Source organism: Neoarius graeffei, chromosome 12 (assembly GCF_027579695.1).
Source record: "Neoarius graeffei isolate fNeoGra1 chromosome 12, fNeoGra1.pri, whole genome shotgun sequence".
Lineage (NCBI taxonomy): Eukaryota > Metazoa > Chordata > Actinopteri > Siluriformes > Ariidae > Neoarius > Neoarius graeffei.
Window position 1 is genome coordinate 76,726,500 of NC_083580.1, and position 25,968 is coordinate 76,752,467.

The following is a 25,968-nucleotide window of genomic DNA, read 5'->3' on the forward strand; positions in this document are numbered from 1 at the left end:
GAATGTGAGTGTGAATGGTTGTCTGTGTCTATGTGTCAGCCCTGTGATGACCTGACGACTTGTCCAGGGTGTACCCCGCCTTTCGCCCGTAGTCAGCTGGGATAGGCTCCAGCTTGCCTGCGACTCTGTAGAACAGGATAAAGCGGCTACAGATAATGAGATGAGATGAATGTAGCTGCTTATCCTGTCCTACAGGATCGCAGGCAAGCTGGAGCCTATCCCAGCTGACTACGGGCGAAAGGCGGGGTACACCCTGGACAAGTCGCCAGGTCATCCACACAGACACAGACACATTCACACTCACACCTACGGTCAATTTAGAGCCACCAATTAGCCTAACCTGCATGTCTTTGGACTGTTTGGGAAACCAGAGCACCCGGAGGAAGCCCACTACACCACCATATATATAAAAAAAATTTTAATGTTGAAACATTTCATTTCATTATTTTTAAGCCTTTTTTTGTCCTCCAGCATTTCTTTACATGTACCTAAGACTTTTGGACAGTACTGTATGTTTAATGTTGATCAATTTGAGAATGAAAAGTAAATGAGCCTTAATGGCGGGCGCGCCCCCGATAACGCTATGTGATCGCGTGCGCGCGCGCGCGTGCACGACCTCTGTAGGCGACTGCGGCGTCGAGCTCGAGCACGAGAAAAAGGGCTGACTGAACCGGGGGAGTCGGAAGTGACTTTGTTGTGGAGCGTAGTCTCTTATTTCTGTTCATGGTTTCTCTATTCGTCGTGCGTTGTCAATGAAAGACGTTTCATACAGCAAGGTAAGAAGTGTTCGATTTGGGATATTGAAGTGGATTTTGCTGAGAAAGGCGTCCATTTGGGGAAAGAAAAAATATATATATTGCCTATGTGGCTTCAGAAATGTGCGCCGTCTCTGTGGTGTGGATCTCAAAATGGCGGACGGGCAGCGAGAGCAAAAAAAAAAAAATACAGGGCGTCTCTGTGGTTAAAAAAAAAACAAAAACATACACACACACACAAAATTAGTGGTGTAGCTTTTGTGATCCGTTTGCACTGATGGCCATATTTATTCAAATTATTTTTATACACACTTGGCAAAGTGAAGGCCACCCGGCGACATTGGTTAATCGTGTTAAATATCTAATTGGCTAACGCGGCTAGCTAGTTAGCTAGCTATCAAATTATTAATATCATTACTGTTAATAGAGGAAGTACGTTTAGCCCTTGGAGATGTGTTTTGTTTTTCAGTTGCCATTTGATATTTCATCTCATGTACGTTTGGAACTACCTCAGACCTCAGAGAGACTCGTATGTTTAGCATTAGCTTGGGTGTTGCCTGAGATGATGATGATGTTTTTGAGGTGGGTCTATATTTGGTACCCGGCACTAGCATTGCTAGCTGTGAAGTGAAGTGAAGTGAAGTTCACCCAGCAAGGGCGTGTAACGTTAGCGTAGATGTAACGGTTAGTTTGATTATTTGCTTATAATATCGTTCACACAGACACACAGTCGTCTAGACTAGTTTCACAACTCTGTTTAGAGCTATAGCGATAATTATGAACTTGTAAAATATTCACATTAGTCAATAATTACCTCAAAGGTGCTAGCTAGCTAGCAAGCAAGCAAGCAAGACGTTAGCTAGCTAGCTAGCTAGCTAGCTATCTGGCTAAGCTTATCATTAACTAGCTTGTTAGGTCATATCTTGTCATTTATGCCTTTAATAATTGGTTGGAGCTTAAAAATGGTATACGAATGATCAGATCTTGTTACTGCTTCAGAAAAATTTGTCAGAGAGTAAGATGATTCATGTCTGTAGTCCTGTTAGTGTCAGGAGGAAAATGTCTTGATTATTATGACAGCTTTACATTACATTGTCACTTTCACTACTATGTTTATAATGTTCCACCAAGCCTTATCTTAAAAAATGCATTTTGGATTTGACCAGGTCTGATGTAGATCTTGTAAAATGGCTGTGTATCTGTTGATAAATCTTTTCTTTTATTACAATAGAATCTGATTTTCTGTCTGACACACGCAGGACATGTGTATATACACACATCTTCCAAGCTGAAAGTCAATCCTTCAGATGCACTCATGTATTGGATGGAATAACCTAAATTGAGGTTGATTTTTGTCGCATGAGTTAGTGACTGATTTTGTATGACTTTTTTTTTTTAATGCTGTCACCCACTTTTTTTTTTCCTTCTCCTCATCAGTTTGTCCTTGCCCTTGCAGGAAGCAATAGCCTACATGTTTAACAATCCGTGCACCTTTTCACGATGAGCTTAGCATGTCTCGGACAATGACGCTGGTCCTAATCTCCTCACACCAGCTTGAGCTTGGGTGTTTTTGTAGTGGCGAAACTGGCACATGTCTGTCAAAATGGAAGTCTTGCTTTTAAAAATTGCATAGGTCAGGTCTTTCTGGCTCTTGAAAAGTCGTGGTGAGAAGATGGAGATGATGAGGTGCACTCGGTCAGCATCCTGAGCCTCTTGAGCTCCTTAATCTTCATCCATGGCATTGCCCATTTGAAGCTGTTTCCTGTGACTGTCTAAATTGGTTAGATAAGCTTTCCTCTGCACACACAAACCATTTACTGGTGTAATCATATTTTCAAGGGCATACAGCATAGTGGTGCATGGTTAGATTGGAGAAATGCCTTCCGTGATGTTTAAAACTGGTCAGAGGAGTAATGTACTCATTTAATTACAGATGCGCTGCCAAATATTTTGGCTTTAATACATTTCTTTAGAATCAAAATGAAGTTGTCAAAACCATGAGCTTATTATTATTATTATTATTTTTTTAAACCTTGCTGTGGAATATGATCTTATGGTTGTGATATTACTCCCCCTCCCTTCATGATTTTATTTATTTATTTATTTATTTTTTAAAATTGATGTAAGAACCTTTTAAAAAAGACAAGTAAAACAAGCATTTCCACAATTTTAGGCCTAAGATGAGTAGGGGAGGGTGTACTTGTATTACTAGCTGTGCAGTCGGAAGCTGCTTGATGGCAGTGGCAATTGAAGGAAAAGCGCAGCTGGATGGTAGCACAAGGGGGGAAAAACAGTTTTTAACTGTACATTTAAAAAAAAAAAAAGAATAATCCTTTCATAAACTGGTTGTCTAATGTCCACGTGTCCAGCATTTTCCAGGATGGCATCGTGCTCGTAGCAGACTTTTGCAGTAGCTCCATTTCTGCAATTTTCCCTCCGTCTGATTATCCAAGGTGTTTGACCACATCTGAGTTTTTTTTTTTTTAAATCACTTTTTAACTATCATCAAAGTTAGATTTTGCACTTCATTGTAGTCCTGTGTAATCTTTTGAGATCAACTTTTACCAGTTTTTCCTCTTACTGCAGAAAACTGAGCTGCTTTTTTTTTTAAAGACACTTTTTAGCTGAAATATTTCAGTGGCATCCCAAACAAATATAACTAACTGATGTTCACTCTAAACTTTGTTTGCTGAGTTGGACTTTCATTATGTAAAAGTTAGCAGGTCTGATAATGTAATGTCAAGTAATTTTAATGTAATTGGAGTAAAAGTGGCAGTGTAACGTCATGTAGAGACAATGAGCTTGTTATATCACGCAACTTTAATCTAGTGTGATTCCCGTTTTGAATACAGATTGAGAATTTGATTTCCACTAAATTTCCTTTGCAGCTTTTTGGTTGGCTTTTGTCATCATCGATCAGAATCTGAATCAGAATCTCTTCTTGCCGAGTCCGTTCCCGCATACAAGGAATTTGTTTTGGTGATTGGTGCTTGAACAATGGAGATAGACAAAAGTATGTACATAGAATGTGAAACGTGCACATTGAAAAGCTGACAAATTTCAGGGGTGTGCACATGAGTTGTTGAAGTCTAAGCTGTATTACAGTATGTCCCGGAATGTACGAAAATGGGTCACATGATGATGCAGTGTTCTTTGCCCAGGTCGACGTAACATGATTCTCTAACTGGCATGACATGTAAATTATAATGCAGGATCTCTAGAATTATGCAATACAGTGGAAGTTGTTCCCATGACTTACTTTATTTATTTATTTATTTATTTTTGCGCGCTTGTGTGATAATGGTTAGTTCACACACTAATCTTGCATGATGCACCTTTAAAGCTGGGAGCATATACTGAAAAGCACTTTCTCTTGACAGACTTTTGCTGCTCACCTTTTAATGACCTTTATTCAGATCTCATTCGATGAACTGGCTCAGAGACATTAGAATTGTCAGCGTGGCGAGCCTGCGCAGGTCTAATCTGCATATCGTACTAGATAAAGACGTGAAGAGTATGTTTGGCGAATGTTCAGGCAAAGTTCACAACTGTAAAGATTTATAACCGCAAAGATTTATAAGAGCTGATGGCCGTGTAGTCGTATCCAGATACAGCAACGTTCTCAGAGTAAAAACAAAACTGGTTTGATCATGACCTGTTGGAGTAATGAGGTTTTAACAGAGATTTGTACAGAAATGATCAATACTTTTGCATTCATGTTTTCCTCCTGTATTGTCCTAACTCATAACCTGACCTGTTATCTGGATGTGATGTCAGACTTGGCACAAGCTATTTCACAAGCTCAGCTCTTATGACCAACCTTTGAATTATGACTTAGATTATTGTACACTCCAAGGATCCAATTCAGTATTAACAGCTCTTGCTAGTGAGACGTCTGGAGCTCACTGTAATATTTTATTCCGTATATTTGGGTTTTTTTTGTGTGTATATGAAGTGACACTTTTTTTTTCAATAAGCATCCAGCTATTCTAGATACCATCCTCCAGATTAGATTAGAGTGGAGGCTCTTAGACTGAAGGGATTACACAGCTGTACCTCAGGTCTTGGTCAACCTCGAGGTCTGGATTAGATATTAAGGTCCTGTTCACACCTTTGTATTAACGTACGTCTCAAGCGATCCATTTGCAGCCAAAATGCATCACTGTTTACACCTGGCATCATGAAAGTATCTTGGTAGATTACTTTTTGATCAGGTTTCGTATGTCGATTCGGTTTGAGGAAGGTCGCCATACATATTGATTACATCAGTCTTCTGGTGCGTTTATCACCCAGGATGCATGTTAATCCCAAGTGAGGGCAGGGCTTAAGTACATGTTTCCTCTACCATCTCTGGTTCGGGCATTTTTGAAGGAAGGTGGTGTGGTTGCAGGACCTTGTCCTCCATGTTTACAATAGCAGAGGGGTATGTTGGGCTTTGTGTCTTGACGCAGTGGAAGGTATGTGGACTGCTGTAATTGGATGAGCTTGGCTTAATCTCGGAATTAAACTATATTCCATAGATTTTAATTTTAGTTTCGTGCATGATTTCAGGACTTTGGTCACTTTAACTGAGATGTAGAGGTGAGCGCTTTAACTTTATTTTTTTCCCCCTCTTTGTCTGTAGATGAAAGGAAAAATACAGTGTTGAAAATTTTCCGTGAAGTAAACAACTGGAAGAGCAAGTGACACCAGGCCCCGGAGCAAGTGTCCCTCGTACCGTGCGTCCATCCTGCGAGGAGCTACTGAGCGCACTGAGGACCATCTACAGCCTCCCTGCCCGGGGCAGAGACAGCGCCCCTGTACACCTGCCATAATGGTGCTGTCACAGAGGCAACGAGATGAGCTGTGAGTTCACAAATCTGAAAACGCATCACGCATAGTGATATTCTGGACCTTTTCATTTGCCGCAGTGCTGATCCATTAATAAAGTAGGCTTCAGGTTAATTAAATTAAATCTCAAAGACCCACAATTCTCAAAAATGAGTCCCCTGCCTTTTTTTTTCCTCAAGCTGTCGTGTTCACATTCTATCTGTATCTCAAGGAGCTTAATGAGAGACCTAGTTAGCTTTAATATTTTATAAAGGACTCCTATGACTGAGAGTCTCGGGCTGATTGTTGCATGAGCTAGCAAAACAACCTTGGTGCATACGCTAGACCAAAATTCCTTACTTTGTGCTTCACACTAAGGACAATTTCATACTTTTGTCATATTGGGGATTGACTGTAGGCTTGTTTGGGTGCGTAATCACAGGTTTGATTTCGCAAAGAATTTTCAATTCCATTCGGCCTTTTTTTATTTGGCGGGGGGTGCACACTGATCTACAAAATGGATTCTGTTTCATCAGTTTTATCATCCTCTGGCATATAATGCAAGGAGATATAGCTATTGCTCTGTCTGTCCGTTTGTCTGTCCATCCGTCTGTAAACATTTTAGTTTCTGGAGCATAACTCAAACTATTAGGAATTTTTTTTCACAAAACCTCAATTATGTTAAGTGACTAGAGGAGTTGTGCCTTTTGACATTTTGGGATTTCTGAGATTTTTTTTTTAAACTTATTTTTTCTGAATTTCCATGGCAACCAATTCAACTTTGGAAAATTTAGTGGAGTTTCATGGGGGGGAGATACAGTATGTCATCTCCTGATGACTCTTATTTTTTTTTCCCCTTTGGCTTCATGCTAATTTTTTTTGCATGTAGTGTACAGCATGCTATTATGCAAGAATACCTGCAAACGATGACTTCAGTCGTGAAGGTTTGTAACCATGCAGGCTGATGTGTGTGAGATAGATGGATATTAAAAACAATTATTTGTTTTTGTTGTTCATGACATGGTCAATGCAAGCAGTTGCACCAAAAGTGAGTTAATTAGTGTACGCCAGTCCTAAGAATTTCCGAGTTTTATAAATTGGTTCAGAATTCCACCTCCTCGACTGTCCATAACCCTTTCCCTGGCATCACGCAACTTGAAACAGGAAGTAACCAGATAGCGTGAATGCAGTTTAGTTGAAGTGGGCTCCAGACCACCGTTTTCAAGAGGACTAGAGATCTGGGCCAAGTTTACATTAGACCGTATCAGCGGCTCATCAGATTAACGTTTTTAAAACGATTAGTGTGCACACAGCAACACCAATACACGGATACGCTCGGCTCCGCAGGCATCCTGCGCTCCAAATCACTCCGCCCTGAACAGCGTGTGCCCTCTGGAGGGTGCGCACTCCGGCCCTGCGCAGCTCACACAGCGCGCGAGTGAAGTGCACAAGGTGTGATTCGGGACTGAGCCGCTGTGTGTGTGATCCCAGCGCATATCACTTACCACTTGCAAGTGGAAGGATGGCAAGCCTAAAGACAATCATAACTACACAATGGGCAGTATTTGCATCAGTATTTGCAGTATTTTCATACTTTTATACTCTTTAATGAAAGGTGATACAAGGCGGAAGTCCGCGCCGTTTTTCAGCAGTCGCGTCACATGACCAACGCCAGCGAACCAGGAAGGTGGATGTCACAGTGACGTTGTCCAATGACGACGCCAGCTAGAGCTCAGCACAGCGTATCCGCGTATTCTGAATGTTTACACAGCACCGGAGCTGACACGATCTGGATTGAATACATGGACACTGGCGGATTCCCGTTTCCCGGCGTTTCCAGACGGTTTAATGTAAACGGACAGTGCATCCGCGAAGAAAACAAGACAGATACGGTCTAATGTAAACTTGGCCTTGGTCTTTCTCATTCCTCCAGCGCTGCAAATTTGTGTGTTATTTTTGTATAACAGCACAGCTCGGAGTGTTTATATCACTTGGATCACAGTGATTTGCTAATGACTAGTGTTTAATGTACAAAACATTGTAATGGTTTATAGTTAAATTTAATGTTGTGGAACGTCTGTGAGACAAGTTAATTCCTTTACTCACTCACTCACCTGCTGGAGAAACCAGAAAGCATAAACACCTCTGTCCTGAAGACATTCCTGTGCTGATAAACTTCACAAAGCACCATAACTGTTAGTGATTTATACCGGAGACTCCTCCTAAAAATGTTAAGTGTCACTGCATCAATTATTATTTTTAAGCCAGTTTATTATTAATCTTGGATTATGTGGATCATCTGCTGTACATGTTCTTGTGTATTTGCTGTTCCAAACTGTACTGTTGTTCACCTTCTGACCAATCAGATTCAAGCATTCAACGGCACAGCGGTATAAAAATATTTAATTAAAAAAAAAAAAAACTGTCCTTGACTTTGTATATATTTTAATTCTGAATGTTTTGCTAGTTCACACACTTCCTTACTCTCACCAAAGCCACACTTGACCAATACCAGGGTGAAAGAGGGTTAAGCAGTGACTCTAATGTTCCCAATCTAAATTTAGCTGCATGCACAGCTCATAAAATATTCACCGCCATCTCAAGATGTTGGAGCCCATTTACATAATAATGAAGCACTAGAAAGGCAGAGATTGTCTGTATGTCCATCTGCTTACTTCTCCGTGTCGGTTGGTGCAGTTCACCTTCCTGCAGCGTCCTTTCAGGACACTTCCATGCTCTAGCTGTGAGCTTGTAACCATGACGACAAGTGCACTTTTTAAATTGAATTTATTCCTGTTAAACAGTAATTTGGCGTAAATCAGTGCAGTGTGTTTGTTTTCTCAGTATGTTTAATGGTGTTCATGCAGACACTAGTCCTATATGGTATGAGGTGAGATATCACTGTTGGTGTGAGCTGAATGGAAGCTCTCGTCTTTTCAGAAATCGAGCGATAGCAGATTACCTCCGATCAAATGGCTACGAAGAGGCTTATTCTGTTTTTAAGAAGGAAGCAGAGTTAGATATGGTAAGATCATCAAACTCAATCCTCTGAATTAGTTTTTATTGCTTGCTGCTAGTATCCATAAATGTAATCGTCATCTTGTTTCCTGATTCGGTCTCCAGAATGAAGAATTAGATAAGAAGTATGCAGGCCTTTTGGAAAAGAAATGGACCTCAGTCATCAGATTACAAAAGAAGGTCAGTACACGCACGTCAGGTTGGTCCCATTTGTTCAGTATATGTTGTAGGTGTATATGTTTTTATTATCCTGGTGTGGGTGGGGCTTTTTTTTTTTTTTTTTTTTTTTTTATAAATAAACCAACCTGTTTTATCATGATCCTCAAATCATTAGACTCCCTTTCAAACATGCCCTGTCTTAATTTACCTGTTCAGGTGATGGAGCTGGAGTCCAAGCTTAACGAAGCTAAAGAGGAGATCACTTTAGGAGGGCCCATGGGGCAGAAGAGGGACCCCAAAGAGTGGATCCCACGCCCCCCGGAGAAGTACGCGCTCAGCGGACACAGGAGTCCTGTCACGCGCGTCATCTTTCATCCCGTCTTCAGCGTCATGGTGTCTGCCTCAGAAGATGCCACAATTAAGGTACGTCATTTAAAAATAAAAAAAAGAGGCTGTGCACTTTTATACTTTGAGGGCGCTATAAGTATAGGGCTCTTCTGGGAGAGTAGAACACGTGTTTATATGTAGCGTTGCCATCTAAGCCTGTGTGTTATCCAAAGAACAGTGTTTTCTGCTGACTCACTGGCTGTCTCTGTGGAGACAGTCATGATGAACCAGTTACCCAGAGCAACAGCACAGCACAGCGAGCAGCTCTGTGTGCATCAGATGCACCTTAGCAACTCTCCATTTTGATCAGAGGCTTCATGTTCTGTCATGTCCGTTAGAAGCCTCTGACATTTCACAGGAAGTGGCCTTCTCTGGAATTGACTGCTTGACATTAACACTGGTGCAGGAGTCTGTTGTGCTTTTGCAAGATAATTGTTTGACGCTATTATGGGGGAACAGGATACAGGTTCTGGAGAAGGAACTCGGGCAGAGTTTAGACTTTAGTGTGTGGACGTTTCTGATGGCTAACCTAACCTGGCTTGTTGTGTGTGTCCTTTGATTCTCAAATGATTTCATAGATAGTCTACTCCAATGAGAAATGTCACTGATTTAATCAGGGATCCCAGACGTCCGCTATTTAGCGGAATTCTGCTATTTTCTAGCGAAAGTGTTTTTTTTTTTTTTTTTTTTTTAAATCTCTTGTATATCCATTAAAAATATGTTTAAGTAAAATGACCAGCAGAATACGTTCTGATTTGGTTTGCTTGTTTAGCGACGTTTTCGTCGGCTTCGTTTGTTCTCGTTGACATTCGGGAACACTCGGAAGTTAAATTGATGTAAATACCGCGAGCAGTGTTGCCAGATTGCACGGTTCTCCGCCCAGTTGGGGGGTTTCAAGTGCATTTTGGCGGGTTTTGAACATATTTTGGGCTGGAAAACGTCAGGAGTATCTGGCAACACTGACCGCGAGACTGTACGCGATAGAACAAGAAAACAATATGGCTGCGCCCATTTGCTAGAAAACATGTTTTAACTCCGTTCGTGCTTTTGTTTCTAATGCGTTGAACTTAATTCAGAGCACTGCAGGAACATCAGAAAAGCAGAAGGAAAGATCAGAGAAACAAAAGCAGAGAAAACTGGAGGAAAGACAGAATGCACCCCAGAAAAGAGCATTAAATTCCTTTGCAGTGAAACCTTTCAAAAAGAGAGATTTGATTTAAACCTCTCCAGTATTTGCTGTACATATGTATATATCTAATATTACTGAATCACTGATTTATGCTCATATTCATGATTTTTGAAAAATGAATGTGGCTTATATTAGACTAGTTTTGACATTAACTTGAAACAAAAAAAAAAAACAAATGAGATGAACTATGGATACTATTGTTATAACAAAATCAGTGGAATATTTAGGCAAGTATATTCTTCAAAGCTACATTTTCGTCTAATTTTTATAATTTTTTTTTTTTTTGCCACTTATGTCATTGATTACAAAATATGGCATCAAATAGATACACATTATGGTTAAATTCTGTTGCTTTTCTATGTTAAATCTATGTAAAAAATGTGTTCTATAGCATCTTTAAATGTTAAAATCTCAACAGCTTCAGGCAGCCCCCTTGACCCCTGCTGATAGTTTCTCATCTCATTATCTCTAGCCGCTTTATCCTTCTACAGGGTCGCAGGCAAGCTGGAGCCTATCCCAGCTGACTACGGGCGAAAGGCGGGGTACACCCTGGACAAGTCGCCAGGTCATCACAGGGCTGACACATAGACACAGACAACCATTCACACTCACATTCACACCTACGCTCAATTTAGAGTCACCAGTTAACCTAACCTGCATGTCTTTGGACTGTGGGGGAAACCGGAGCACCCGGAGGAAACCCACGCGGACACGGGGAGAACATGCAAACTCCGCACAGAAAGGCCCTCGCCGGCCACGGGGCTCAAACCCGGACGTTCTTGCTGTGAGGCGACAGCGCTAACCACTAGCCTACACCACCGTGCCGCCCAGTGATAGTTTCTTACATTCCTCTATTTTTTTCAATTACTGCTGGGATCCCTGTTTAATGAATAAAGACAAACGTAATAATACTGCATGGTAGAAAGTTTCTGACTGTGTGTTCCTGGAAATTGAAAGCCAATACTGATTCACAGTTATAGCATGCTAATACATAGTGTGTAAATTGTGCAGATTAGGACTTGGCGACTAGTTTACTCGAATAAGAAGATCTATCTGAAGTCTATGATTTTATGACTGACGAGTTTATTCACGTCCTGCGTTGTAGACAGACACGCCCCTCAAGCGGCGAGGTACTGAAGAATAGATGGAGATAATCACACTATGAGTGGACACTTACACTAAGTAATGCCTTCGTAGGTGTGGGACTATGAAGCAGGAGACTTTGAGAGAACTCTGAAGGGTCATACAGACTCGGTGCAGGACATCTCCTTTGATCAGACTGGAAAGTTGCTGGCCTCCTGCTCAGCAGACATGACCATCAAACTCTGGGACTTCCAGGGCTTTGAGTGCATCAGGACCATGCACGGTGAGCGAACCACGTGGTCAGAAGTGCGCTAAAATAAACAAGGTATCTGCAGCATTTGGAGGCTGCCAGGCTTTATTTTCAGCATCAAAGTGGTGCATAAATCCCTTAGTATATGCATCCTTTGCATTCTCTGTTTTTATTTAAAAAAAATGTATTTGGCTCAGAACGGAATAGATCACAAAAATAATAAAAAGATGGCATTAATCCCTGTGTGTAGATGGAAGCGCTCTTCTTTCCTCTCAAGTGGCTCTGTTAAGCTGATAATTACTTTAATAACTTGCAACCTAAATATAGTATGCACACTGACTTATCTGTAAAGGCAAAGATGTTTTTAGACACCGACCTGTCTTAACAGGTATATTATACTTTATTCTATCCACATTCACTGGATATGAGAAATCATGCACTCTCATTGGCTGCTCTACTACTAAGATATCAGCTCATGCACCATGAATAGAGAAAAACAAAATGGCAGAGCGTGTTGCTGAAAATATGGAATAAAAGTATTTGATGGTAAGATTGTTTGTTTTTTTTATCCCCTGCTGGCCGAAAGGCCCGAAGGGGGATTATGTCGTGGTGATGTCTGTCTGTCTCAGGAAGGGTGCTCACCTTCTGAAATCAACTCCTCTCCCAGTTTTTGGAGGAATTTCACAAAACTTGACAAGAGGCGTTATGTCAGTAGTACGCATATTGCAATTTAGTTCAGTTCGGTCACATTTTACCAAAGTTACAGCCCTTGATTAACAACTTTGTACTTTCACAATTTCATGAAGGTGTGCTCGCCTTCTGAAATCAGCTCCTCTCAATTTGTGGAAGAATTTCTAGAAACTTGACAAAAGGCCTTGTTATATGACTGTAATATTGCGATTTAATTTCGTTTGTGAAAATTTTACCAGAGTTTTGACCCTTTATTAAATTTCATTAGGGTGTATGTTCTTCTGAAATCAACTCTCACAATTTGTGGAGGAATTTCACCAAACTTGGCAAAAGGCTTTGTGATATGACGGGTATACGCATATTGAAATTTCGCTTAATTTGGGCAAATTTTTCTAGAGTTATGCCCTTGATGATTAACAAACTTTTTAGCCTAGTAGACTAGACCCACCCGCCTAGCGGCCAAAAATATTTTTGCCTATGAGTGGGTCTAGCCTCGCACCATATCAACAAAACACCCCGGGCATCAAATCATGCCCGCCAATCAAAACGCAAGGTTTTTGTTTGGATTCTTTGGGCAGGCTTTTGCAGGAGTGACGACAAGGCTGCGCGACGCTGGAGAAAGCGCAACAGGAAAGATGGCTACGGCTAGTGAACAGCGCTAGTTTGACTCCGCTTTGGAATCAGTTTTAGAAGAATTAGACTTGGAGTTTTCGTTGAAACATGAGCAGGAAGAGGCTCTCCGCTCATTCCTTTTCAAGAAGGACGTTTTCGCTGTTTTGCCGACCGGCTATGGCAAAAGTCTGATCTACCAGCTGGCTCCGCTGGTAGCCAAAAGGATGGGGCTAGTTTGTGCAGTACGAAGAATTAATAAACAGCTTTGAAACATTACTTTTTTGATTGCTTCTTATTTTCCCGTTATTTTAAATTTAAGGGAAATTATTTCACCAAACACCACTAAATAAAAATAAAAACTCTCAAACAGTTTAAGCAAACCCTTGAAAAAAAGTGTATGTTAAGTATGTGGTACAGACTCCAAACTTGTGGTCATTATCTCCAAACTTCTTAATATCTAGAACCTGTTTATTAATTAATACGCATTTTGAAAAATTATTTATTTCAAGGCCTCCCCCACTGCTTTCTGTCGCTCTGACTACGTCACAGTCACTGTTGCGCTGATTGGTCAGAGCGTTGGCCTATACGCACAGAGACAGTTTGAAAGACAACGGGTTGTTCCTCCCACACCCTTCGGAAATGTCTACGAGCGAGGCCAGACTAAATATTCACATTTAGTCTGGCTTGCCAGGCTACAAACTTTTGGCAATTTCATCAAGGTGTGCTTGCTTTCTGAAATCAACTTTCCTCACAATTTTTATCCCCCGCTGGCTAAAAGGCCCGAAGGGGGACTATGTCATGGCGATGTCTGCCCCAGGAAGGATACTCACCTTCTGAAATAAACTCTTCACAATTTTTGGAAGAATTTCATGAAGCTTGACAGGATTCTTTGTTGTATGTCGGTAATGCACATATTGTAATTTCGTTCAATGCAATTGCATTTTACCAGAGTTATAGCCTAGCTGCCAGTGGGGGATATTGTGCTCTCGGAGCACTCTTGTGGCGGTGTCTACTACCCCCCCCAATAATTGTTTTACATTTGGCTTGTTTACATTCTTTATCTTTTAAGCATTAATTTTTAAATTAAGACTGGTTCAAAAGTTGTTTCTCAAAATCCAGTGAATGTGAATATAATAATTATTCCATTCAATCTTGTACATGGCTCAGAGCCAACTCACTGTGCACCTTGTTGGCCATCAGTTTGAAAGTGACTTAATTTCTTGGAATAACTGTTAAATGTGCTGTAGTATTACATGATTTGATGTGTGTGTGTGTGTATATATATATATATATATATATATATATATATATATATATATATATATATATATATATATATATATATATATATATATTTTTAAATGTGTATGCTGAGGGAAGCTATAATCCTGTTACTCTTCATGGAATTCTTTTTGACCTTGTGTTCTCTCTTCTTAGGACATGACCACAACGTGTCATCAGTTGCCATCATGCCCAATGGTGATCATATCGTATCTGCATCGAGGGATAAAACCATTAAAATGTGGGAGGTGGCTACTGGGTGAGTAGAGAAGGCATTTGGTCCCATTTGGATGAGTGACAAGGGGCTGACTGACTATAAGTGCGTATGAATCTTTTAGCCAGAAAAGTGTTTTAGACTGGGTTGTTTTTTCTACGTATGTGGATTTTTGTATCACATGGGCATACGATCAAGCCAATACCTGGTTTTATTTCAGTTTGGGGAGGACCGAGGTTCCAGCAACAATTTGAAAATGCAGTAAAACTGTAATAATCAAGTAGATGAGACGCAACTGCTGAGTTTGGTGAAAAAAAAAACAGGAGATAATTCATTCAGTCTGTAATTTGCTCAGAGGAGTCTGGAGGAAAAACACTGATCTGGATGGTAATAGTCACAGAGAGCACCTTTTTAAAATAGGAAGTTAAACCCAAGGAGCTCATGTAAATTTGTTGCTGTCTGCATGGAGCTATTGTTCAAAAACAGTGATTGGGAAAAGGAGAATTAGCCTTTAAGTGATATAGACATCATACGAATCACCAGCGCATGGGGAATACAGAGCCATCACTCAATAAATTATGAGTAAAGTTATTTAGCGTGTGCAGTTTTTCATATTTTATTTCTCATTTCTAGAGTTAGATTAGAATCAGACTGAAACCGGGTTGTTTTGATTTGTACCCGAGAGCGACTATCGTGTTCTCAATACATTAAAGGAGAAATGTTAAATATAGTAAAAATATAAAGAATTATTACACATACAGGGCACTTTTTTTTTTTTTTTGATGAAATAAAAATGTATTCTATTCCCTTCTAGTGGGGTTCATTCATTCATATTGCATGGTTGTCAAGACCATAAATGACAAAACTTCCGCGCTAGCGAGCGACTGTGACAATTTGTAAACAAATATGACTGCCAGGTTTGCTTCATTAAAGGACCCATGGCATGGTGGTTTGTTGATGCTTTAAACGGGCTCGTGGAGGCTTCCGGATGTTATATCCGCAGCCTTTCTTGAAATGAACCCTCGGCACGTAAATATAGCCTCCTGGGAGAGAGCCCCATTTTAGCGCTTTTCCCAGTGCGTCGTTTTGCTAATGAGAAGCAGGAGGAGGGGAAGGGTAGAGGGTGGGGGCGGGCCATGGGGGGAGGGGCTTGACCAAGCTGCGCACACCATACTTGCTGCTATCAGCGCCTGTAGCCACGCTGCTAAGACAAAACCCCGTTCTCCTTCGGACTCCTTTCGTAAACTCAACGTGACACAGAGAACAGAGAGAGTGAGAGTGTTCGGAGTGGTAGTTTACGAACGTATAATGCCCTAGGCTTGAACATGCACTCCATAACCAAAGAGGATAGAAGCAGCAACTACAGCAACATATCGCTTATCCAACAGAAGACATGCATTGCGGAGCAATAGTCAAACATAAGCTCATAAGTTACAGTCAATTTCCAGACTAAACTCAGTTTAACAGAGCATGCTGCATGCTCTTTAGTTTTGTAGCGCAGATTACCTGGCTAACTGCAGGAAGCGGTTAGCTGCACAGTTAATGTAGCCATTGCTTGGCTAACGCACCGATTTTAAAACACGGCAAAACGACCAGTTATACACTTACTTGTTCGGTGTTTGTTGCTGATGCGGCAGGGATGCTTGGTACGGACCCAGGCTTCAGTGACCGTTGATGTGCAAAACCTGCCCTGTACTGTCCCAAGTTGTGGAAACATTCATCAGGAAAATGCTTCCGACAAACATGCACCGTCTTAGGTAGACTCGACGGCGTATTATTGAAGTAAATAAAATTAAGCCACTGCGTCTTCAGGGGCTCTCCCGTCGGCAGTAAAAACAGACTCTTTTCTGTGTTGTCACATCCATGTACAGCGCAATTTCCATGTTTCGCTCGCTTAGGTGATGCCATGTTGTCGTGTCCTCTATGGTCTCCTCACTACAACTGGGCGGGCAATCCATACAGTGGGTGGGAATCCAGAGGGGAGGCGTGGGGATCATCTCCTTTGCTGACGTAGTAAAGGGAAGAGCTTATCAACGCGCTGTTTTGACGCGCCATTCTCAAATGTTGGGCATAGTTTGGTTTACACATTATGAAATTTCTAGCCACTGGGGTGACTTAAGAAGGTCAGAGGAACTCATTTTAACGTTAAAAAACCTCAAAGTGAAAATTTCATGCCATGGGACCTTTAAATACAGAAGATTTTGAGAGAGAGGTGTGTTGAACACCCGAAAGGAATGTATGTTGTAGTAGTAATAATAATTAATATTGGCTGGCTTTTTTTTTTCCTCTTGTAGTATCAGATATATTCCATTCAGTGACTCGTTCAATATCGTGCTAGCTGAATGGAATATATCTGATATACCACTCCGTGCCAACCGATATTATTTAAATGTTCTGTGTGTAGTTATTGTGTGAAGACGTTTGCGGGCCATCGGGAATGGGTTAGGATGGTGCGGCCCAACCAGGACGGCACGCTGTTGGCCAGCTGCTCCAATGACCAGACAGTACGTGTGTGGGTCACTGCTACCAAGGAGTGCAAAGCTGAGCTGCGGGAGCATGAGCATGTCGTTGAGTGCATCTCCTGGGCCCCGGAGAATGCCTACCCCACTATACTGGAGGCCACTGGCTCTGAGGTGTGTGTCATGAGAAGAAGAAGATTCGGAGCTTGCTGGCACTAGCGGCTTGCTGTAGTGTGTTACAGCCATAAATAGATTTTTTTTTTTTCTTCCCTCCTGTTATTTCTGTAGAACAAGAAGAGTGGTAAGCCCGGTCCTTTCTTGCTGTCTGGATCCCGAGACAAAACCATTAAGATGTGGGATGTCAGTACTGGCATGTGCCTTATGACATTGGTGAGTTAACCTTGATGCCTTGATTCCAACTCAAGATACACTACCGTTCAAAAGTTTGGGGTCACTTTGAAATGTCCTTATTTTTGAAAGAAAAGCACTGTTCTTTTCAATGAAGATCACTTTAAACTAATCAGAAATCCACTCTATACATTGCTAATGTGGTAAATGACTATTCTAGCTGCAAATGTCTGGTTTTTGGTGCAATATCTCCATAGGTGTATAGAGGCCCATTTCCAGCAACTCTCACTCCAGTGTTCTAATGGTACAATGTGTTTGCTCATTGCCTCAGAAGGCTAATGGATGATTAGAAAACCCTTGTACAATCATGTTAGCACAGCTGAAAACAGTTGAGCTCTTTAGAGAAGCTATAAAACTGACCTTCCTTTGAGCAGATTGAGTTTCTGGAGCATCACATTTGTGGGGTCGATTAAATGCTCAAAATGGCCAGAAAAATGTCTTGACTATATTTTCTATTCATTTTACAACTTATGGTGGTAAATAAAAGTGTGACTTTTCATGGAAAACACACAATTGTCTGGGTGACCCCAAACTTTTGAACGGTAGTGTATTACCATATGTGGCAGATCACAGAATCCAGGGACACATGTCTGCCCGGGGGCATTTTGAGTTATTGACAGATTCAGAAAGTACAGTTTCTAAGCTTTCCAGTGATGCCTTCCATGTGGAGATCTGACAATATTTGAAGAATGTGTGGCCTTTTGAAAGTGTATACTTCTTAAAACAGAAAAGGGAGAAAATCGCCCTCGAAGTTTTCCATCTCAGCTACTCTGGGTGCAGGGCGGGCACATAATGGTGCTCATTTGCATGGCATTTAAGGAAAGCCCTACCCCCTACGAGCTAGCACGATACTACTTTCATGTAAACAAAGATCACCACGTCAATTTTCCTTCCATGCAAAGTATGCCCAACACAATTATGAAGTACAGAAATAAGTCCTAAAGTATACTTTAACGCTTTGTGGTTGAAAAATTACTCACACCGTAAGAAAGAAAGAGAGCACGATGATGACACAACTAACACACTAGTTTCATGTAAAGCCTTGGTCACAACCGGCCGTACAGTACGCGCTCCTACGGCCGGTCTACATGCAAAAAACGCAAGAAACACACGGAGAGCGCGCATGAAACGCACGAGAGCGCGCGTGTGACGTGCTGATTTTCGAGCCGCAGACCGGCCGCAGAGGTTCTTTGTCATGTCAAACAAACTCTACAGGCGCTTGCGTTTTTTTTTCAGGTTGCAAGACAAACTTACGGCCAACACGCGTCTTTCTCCATGAACAAAAAAAAAAAATGGAGCAATTTGGGGAAACGCCAAAAATCACACGGCCAAAAAATCGTACGTCCGGTTGTGACCTAGGCTTAACCAAACCACAACACTCTCCGTTACATGCAAAAATAACCACACAGCCTTAGATTAATAAACTTACCCCATCAGAAAAAGAAACGGCGCCTTGCACACACCAATGCCGCCGATGGAATGTAATCCTAGAACGGTCCGTGTATCATCCAATCATTCAAGTATTCCATTCAATCTGGAAAATGAGGTTGCGGGTTTTTTTTGCTAGAAATGGTTATCTCCGATGTAAATACAGAGTGTCTGTTTGCTTCGCGGTGTTTGCTCCTCTGCGCTCTGTTTAGCTTCCTCATTCCATAGTGAAATTACATGCCTGTATGCAGTTAAGTAGCCATGCGCTCAGCCCGTATCATACAGCTGATTCACAAAAAAAAACAACAAAAGACTTAAATCATGATGTGAATGACCGATATGGTAATTTACCCACACCCCCCAGCAGGCTACAGTCCTGACAAAAACGAGACAATTTGCAACAAAAAATGTATGCTTTTCCAACAAAACAATCTATTATCTGAAATACTGATTGCATTCTTCAAGATCTCAGCTTGCACATGATGGAAAAAAACAAAAATCACAAATTTCGAAAAAAAAAAAAAGCTGCTTTTGCGATTATCTCGGATTCGTTTCGGCCGACATGTGTCCCTGGATTCGGTGAGGGGTCACACATGCCGTTTTTCCACTACAAACGCGGCTGAGTCGGGCTGAGCCGTGCCATGCTGAGTCGAGCTGAGTGAGGCTGTTGGAGTTGCATTTCGACTACAACCGCGCTGAACCAAGCTGGCTGGAAGTGGGTGGACACATTGGATGGAGTTAGCGAAAGTGGGTGGACGTCACGTGATGTCGTTAAGCAGCGCAAACAGTGACATCAGTGAGCTTTTAAGCGGTAGTCTCACAACCCGGATAGTAAACAATAAACATGGACTTGGAGTCGTTAGTGTTGCTGGTCTTGGTGCTGTGGCTTGTTGTCACCGACAACGCCAACAGATACTGGCAAGAGCGTATAGATGAGGCGAGGCGCATAAGGCTTCATAATTCTCGTAATTCGTAATTCTTCTCCTTCCGGGTTTGCGGTGTTTACAGATCCCAGCGTGCTCGCGGGGCGTGTGTGGGCATGTGAGGACACTCCTCCTCACCAATCAGTGCACAGGGGAGTGTCTGCTCACGCCCCCAGCCTCACTCTGCTCGCTTTGGCTCGCTTCAGCCCCACTCCAAAACGGTGCGAGTTTTAGGGGCTAAGCAGGGCTGAAGCGAGCCGAGTCGTGCTGTTTTTTGGTAGTCGAAACGCGAGCCGTGTCGGGCTGAAGCGAGCTGAAAAAGGGTAGTGGAAAAGGGCCAATATTTACGTTACTGGCAATGACTAACTTAACAATTATGCAAATGTTAAATGCATCCTTGTGTTGTATGTGCTGTACTGACTTTATTTTCTGACGGTTCTACAAACATTGCTTTCTTTTGTCCAACTTTCAAAGGTGGGCCATGACAACTGGGTGCGTGGTGTGCTGTTCCACCCAGGTGGGAGGTTCATTGTGAGCTGTGCCGATGATAAGACCCTGCGCACTTGGGACTATAAGAACAAGCGCTGCATGAAGACCCTGAGTGCCCACGAACACTTCGTTACCTCTATGGGTGAGATTTGGTTCCAATTGGTCTCTTTTGTTGTATGTTTATCTGCACTGTGGCGCTTGCAGTTTGGGTGCGTCATGACCGATACTGTTAACTAAACTAGTTTGAGACAAATTAAGCAATGTATTAGCTTGGGATAGCTGATGGCATCAGGAATCACAGTTGGACATCGCTCTTGCTGGAATCTATCAAGTCAGATGATTTAAACGTCTTTCAGAAAGCGTGGCGTCTTCAGCTTTAGCGTCAACAAAAAATTACAGGCATTTAGCAGAAGCTCTTGGCCAAAGCGATGTTCAACCATTTTTACCTAATCTGCATGTCTTTGACGTGGGAGGAAACCCATGCAGACACTGGGAGAACATGCAAACTCCATAGAGAAAGGCCCCCGTCAGCCGTGAAGTTTGCACCTGGAACCTTCTTGCTGTGAGGCGATAGTGCCAACCACTAAACCACCATGCTGCCTGGTTTATATGTTTCCTTTTTGCTTGTTTTGTCTCCGAGATGAACCTGCTGTCTTGATTTCAGAGCAGAGCACCAAAACATCTTGGTCTGATGCGTCTTATCTTCCCTCTCCCGTACTCAGTTTAAATAATTAGACTTCAATTTTATGAGCTTCTACTAACTAAGGTGTGTGGAGTGTTGTGTTTTTTAATATAAATACAGTCCTGACGTCAGTTGCGCAAGTGTTCCTGACTTTGATCACGAGTGGTTTAATAAAAAAGCTCAGATTAGCAGCAATATCTGATTCCTAATTAGCGTCCGCTGTAATTTTTCTTCTCCCCTCCCCCAATAGGAATATGTATATGATATGCGTATGTCTGGCCACGCCTCCTTTTCGTCAATCAGCAATAGATAGGTAGCCAAAATCTTGCAATCCTGTGCTTTATATTAGCTTCATTAATAGATTAGCAAAGTGGTCTAATTAGGCTAAGTATGTGCACTCATCAGAAGCAGCAGCAGCAATCGCTGTGAGACGTTGTACACGACAGGATAAGTGTTATTTCCTGTTTGAAGACGAATTGTGAATAAACTGCAGGTAGGAATTAAAGTTAAGTGGGAAGATGAAGAAATATCAGACCACGTTGTGTACAATTGGTTGTTGCTTTAATGTGTCATGACCAGTGTTGGGCACGTTACTTTCAAAAAGTAATTAGTTATAGTTACTAGTTACTTTTACCAAAAAGTAACTGAGTTAGTAACGGAGTTACTTTGTCATAAAAGTAACTAATTACCAGGGAAAGTAATTATTCCGTTACATTTTGTTCCCCCTCAAAAAAAAATCAAATTCAATTAGTGTAATCATAATAAAAGTGAATGTTAAATGTGTTTAATGACTGAAATGGACACTTAACAGAACCAATTAGTAATGTTATCTACACTATATTAATATTTTTGTGGGACAATGTGAGATAAGACATCTATCAAATGTAATATATTTTTGTAGTTATTAAAATTATGTTACTAATTACTGGCCACTGACGAGGACAAACGCTTTGTTCCTCGACATAATGTGCATTGCACGTAAACACTCTTGCCTTTTATTTCAAGTAATGAAAAGTACTGGCTGTATTTCCAGTGTGAAAGCGCAGTGCTGGGCTGACCGCTCGCCATCGCTGGGTCTTCCGATTGAAAGAGCGCGCAGTAGTGCAGTAGGCGTGGCCTACCTACGTATGTTGTCCAAATCTACTCTGATTGGCTTACTGTGCCGTTGTCTCGTGTCTCCCCGCCCCACACGAAAGCAGAGTAAAGAAAGGCTGAATGAGCAGCGTGCCAGATGAGAACAGCTTTAATAAAGTAACGCATAGTATTTTATTGTAAGTAACGGGAACGGCGTTATAACGATGTAAAAAGTAATTAGTTAGATTACTCGTTACTAAAAAAAGTAACGCCGTTAGTAACGCCGTTTATTCTAACGCCGTTATTCCCATCACTGGTCATGACTAATGGAATTGAAAAAATGTAAAGTCACATGTCCCTCTCTGAGGTGGTAGTTGGCAGTCATGTGATGGAAGAGATGCTGGCGTGCGTCCAGCTCAGGCATCATCGTTGATATTGATCCATGACTCACTCACTGTGATGCAAAGCAATATCTGTAGACTGAATACTATTAACAGTTGTCCTGAGGGCGGAACGTTGTCCTCATCAAACCTTCACTGTAATAGTGATGTGACTGTTTTTTTTGGGTTGAGTTTCCAGTACGTAAATGAAAGACTGCTGTGACAGACAGGGAAGGGAGTTTATTTATTACTTTACAAAGATCTTAGGGGTTTATATTTGTGCTGAAAATGTTAAGATTATATTGCTTATCTTTTTTTTTAATCAGGAAAAAATTCCTTTTGTCTCTCCTTGCAGATTTCCACAAGACTTCCCCCTACGTGGTGACAGGAAGCGTAGATCAAACAGTTAAAGTGTGGGAATGTCGCTGATCTCACTCGCCCTGCCCCGCCCCTCCTCTGTACCACCACCACCACCACTCCTCCACCCCTCCACGACACTCGTCCTTCGGGATGCACTCATCACCATGGCTACCACCCCATCCAGCGCTCTTCTAATAACTATTGTCCTTTTATGTAAATTATTCTGGATGTAGTTTGAGCTTATTAAATGTTACATAAGACACCCTCACAAGGAGAGGAAAAATAAGTTAAGAAAAACAAGTATTCTTGCATGGTGAATCCCAGACTTGTATATTATTATTATTATTATTATTATTATTATTATTTGCTTACCATCATCTTGAAGGGTTAAAGAACATCAAGCATCACGTTACAAACGGCAGAACTGTCCTTTCTGGGGAATTCGAACACGGCAAAGAAAACCAGGCTCGCTTTTCTTTTCTTTGCTTTGATTTTCAGTTCCGCTGTTATGATCCGCTGATGCTTCAGAGAGAGAGAGAGAGAGAGAGATTGAGAGGAAGAGAGAGAAGCTGTTTTTAGTGCTGTCACTAAACCAAATTAAAATCTGACTGAATGTTTGTCCTCTTAAAGGACTTCTAATCTATGTAATTTAGGTGCTAAATGCTGTACAGTCATCGTTAATTCTAGAATTGAGATGTTTTTTTGAAATTCTCAGTGAACTAGATGGATTTGCTCGACGCAGAGTTGGGGAAGGAAAATCCCTTGTACGTTCGGATTTAGATAGACTTCGGCCCAGTTATGATTTTGTACATAATGAGAGACAAGCAAGTGATGTGCGGGGGTTGTTGTTGTTGTTGTTTGGGGAACCCTGAGAAGATAAATCGGCAGTGTGAGAGTAAACCCCTGACTTAAGTGCACTTCTTAAAGGAGGTATATGAGGTGTGTAAAGCAGGTTTGTTTTTTGTTTCGTCCCCCCCCCCCCCCCCCCCCCCCCCCCTTGTTCCTATGTGCACAAAACACATCTCAGCCCTCTTCATCACCATTTCATTTTATCCTCCTCTTGGTTGATTGACAGCGAGAGGGTAGGATAGCATCTTGATTTAAAAAAATAAGTGCTTATATGTAAGTAATTATTCAAAGCAAGATTTTCCAAAGGGACACTGAATTCCAGCGTGTTTAAAAGCAGCCACGTTACTATAGAAGCTTTTAAACATTCAATCTGTACATCAGCTGATTTTAGATTTCTTGGCAGAACACACACCTTTCAGATAATACTTTATTAAGCAACAGGTTTTTACCCCACAACCAACAGACATGGGAGGAGGCCATGTATTGCATGGTCACAGCTTCATCACTTGATTCATTCTGCAGCTTCTTTACATGCTGTATGTGGGTGGGCGTGGCTCAGCTGCCACCGAAGGAAGCTTTTCAGTGTGTTCTCAGAGGTACTGCTTCGTGTCCTTGTGCAGGATGAGCTACCTAGTCAGGCTGTCAAATCAGGGAGGCTAGGTTTTGGTTTTTTTTTTTTTTTTTTCTTCGCAGATTATCTCGTCCACCAAATTTGCTCTGATGGACCTGCCGAGTCTGGCTGTGTGTGGTAACGATAAAGACGCCTCCTAGCTAGATCAACAAGTGCAATAACATTAGGCTGCTCTGCGTTAACTCTTGACAGACAGGTATGCATGAGTCGTGTGCACATTACACACACACGTGTAGGAAACTAACCTCCATTGTGTTGTGATGGAACTGACTGAGTTTTGAAACGAGCAACACACATGGTGTTAGGGTGGAACTTTGAACATCTTAAGGGAGTTCTGTAGGAGGTGCACGCGGTTGTAACATTTTTAACGGTGGTTGTATAGGCCGGGCCTCTGCTATTCCAAAGCTGTGTATGTAGTATCAGTGGACGTGTGAAAGGATCTTAGAGCTTCGCTGTATGTGCAGTAGGGTTGTGCATTCAGTTTGCTCCGAGTCCAGTCGTTTGCTCTCTATGCCTTGTTAATATCCTGAAGCCCCCTTGACGTAAAGACCTTCATTCTGTTTTTTTGTGATCTCACTGTTCACGCACACTCGCATATACACTGACAAACTATAAGTTGTGTATCAATATATCTGGATGTCATTGTTTGCAACATAATTAAGAGGAATAAAAACTGTAAATATAAAGCAATCAAGGAGTCTTTTTTTTTTTTTTCCTTCCATAAAGGTGTTAACTACTGGTGTTTAATATACTGTACATTTGTTCACGTTACCCCCATATGTCCAAAAGTATATGGATACCTGACCACCACACCCATGTGTAGGGCTTCCTTTAGTTGTTGTCACAAATTTGGACGCACACAATTGTGCAGGCTTGTAGTACTCAAGTCCAACTCGTGCATTAACTGCATTTGGACTCATAAATTGGAGACGAGGACTCTTTTTGTAACATGCACTAATAATTTGGCATAAGATATTTATATCTGTTAATTTTGTGCAAGAGAATGCACATTTGCCTGTTCATACGTCATGTTCAGGAACAAACTAACGTTAATGGTGCTAAAATGCCTGGAGAGAACGCCGCTAGGATTGTCCGCTTTGCTTCTACAGAATTCTCGTGCAGTGGGAAAAAAATGCACTGCTACAGTATGTGTTCCATATGTAGAAGAACTATCGAGGAGACGACGGGAACAACCTTGAACTTCAATTGTCGTTTTGCAAAACTCCGCCCAGAGAAGGAAGTGACATGCTATGTTCATTGCTCTGTTGATGGTGGGCAGGGCTTGCTTGCTGAGCGATGAACTAGCTAGTGTTAACCCTCTCTCATGGTATTTGCTCTGTTGATGGTGGGTGGGGCTTGCTTGCTGAGTGTTGAACTAGCTAGTGTTAACACTCTCATGTTATTTGCCCTGTTGATGGTGGGTGGGGCTTGCTTGCTGAGCGATGAACTAGCTAGTGTTAACCCTCTCTCATGGTATTTACTCTGTTGATAGTGGGTGGGGCTTGCTTGTTGAGTGTTGAACTAGCTAGTGTTAACCCTCTCTCATGGTATTTACTCTGTTGATGGTGGGTGGGGCTTGCTTGCTGAGCGATGAACTAGCTAGTGTTAACCCTCTCTCATGGTATTTGCTCTGTTGATGGTGGGCGGGGCTTGCTGAGCGATGAACTAGCTAGTGTTGACCCTCTCTCATGGTATTTGCTCTGTTGATGGTGGGCGGGGCTTGCTTGCTGAGCGATGAACTAGCTAGTGTTAACCCTCTCTCATGGTATTTGCTCTGTTGATGGTGGGCGGGGCTTGCTGAGCGATTAACTAGCTAGTGTTGACCCTCTCTCATGGTA

The 25,968-nt window shown here is 41.8% G+C and overlaps 1 protein-coding gene across 2 annotated transcripts; it reads left to right on the forward strand.

The window, feature by feature from the left end:
• The first annotated feature begins 642 nt into the window (after positions 1-642).
• Positions 643-24,820, forward strand: pafah1b1b (platelet-activating factor acetylhydrolase 1b, regulatory subunit 1b). 2 transcript variants are annotated; one of them, XM_060936436.1, is made up of 11 exons: positions 643-776; positions 5,380-5,600; positions 8,505-8,589; positions 8,688-8,762; positions 8,958-9,164; positions 11,515-11,683; positions 14,390-14,492; positions 16,852-17,080; positions 17,195-17,296; positions 20,140-20,296; positions 22,646-24,820. In XM_060936436.1, the coding sequence occupies exons 2-11, from the start codon at positions 5,569-5,571 to the stop codon at positions 22,717-22,719; spliced, it is 1,233 nt and encodes a 410-aa protein (XP_060792419.1). In that variant the 5' UTR covers positions 643-776; positions 5,380-5,568; the 3' UTR covers positions 22,720-24,820. The 2 variants fall into 2 exon arrangements, with proteins under 2 accessions (XP_060792419.1, XP_060792420.1); XM_060936437.1 differs by lacking the exon at positions 643-776 and adding an exon at positions 1,420-1,439.
• The last annotated feature ends 1,148 nt before the right edge of the window (positions 24,821-25,968 follow it).

Coding starts and splice junctions, on each gene's coding strand:
- pafah1b1b (XM_060936436.1), top strand. CDS start 5,569: ATGGTGCTGTCACAGAGGCAACGAGATGAGCT. Junction 5,601..8,504: donor CAGAGGCAACGAGATGAGCT/GTGAGTTCACAA, acceptor TCGTCTTTTCAG/AAATCGAGCGATAGCAGATT. Junction 8,590..8,687: donor AGGAAGCAGAGTTAGATATG/GTAAGATCATCA, acceptor TTCGGTCTCCAG/AATGAAGAATTAGATAAGAA.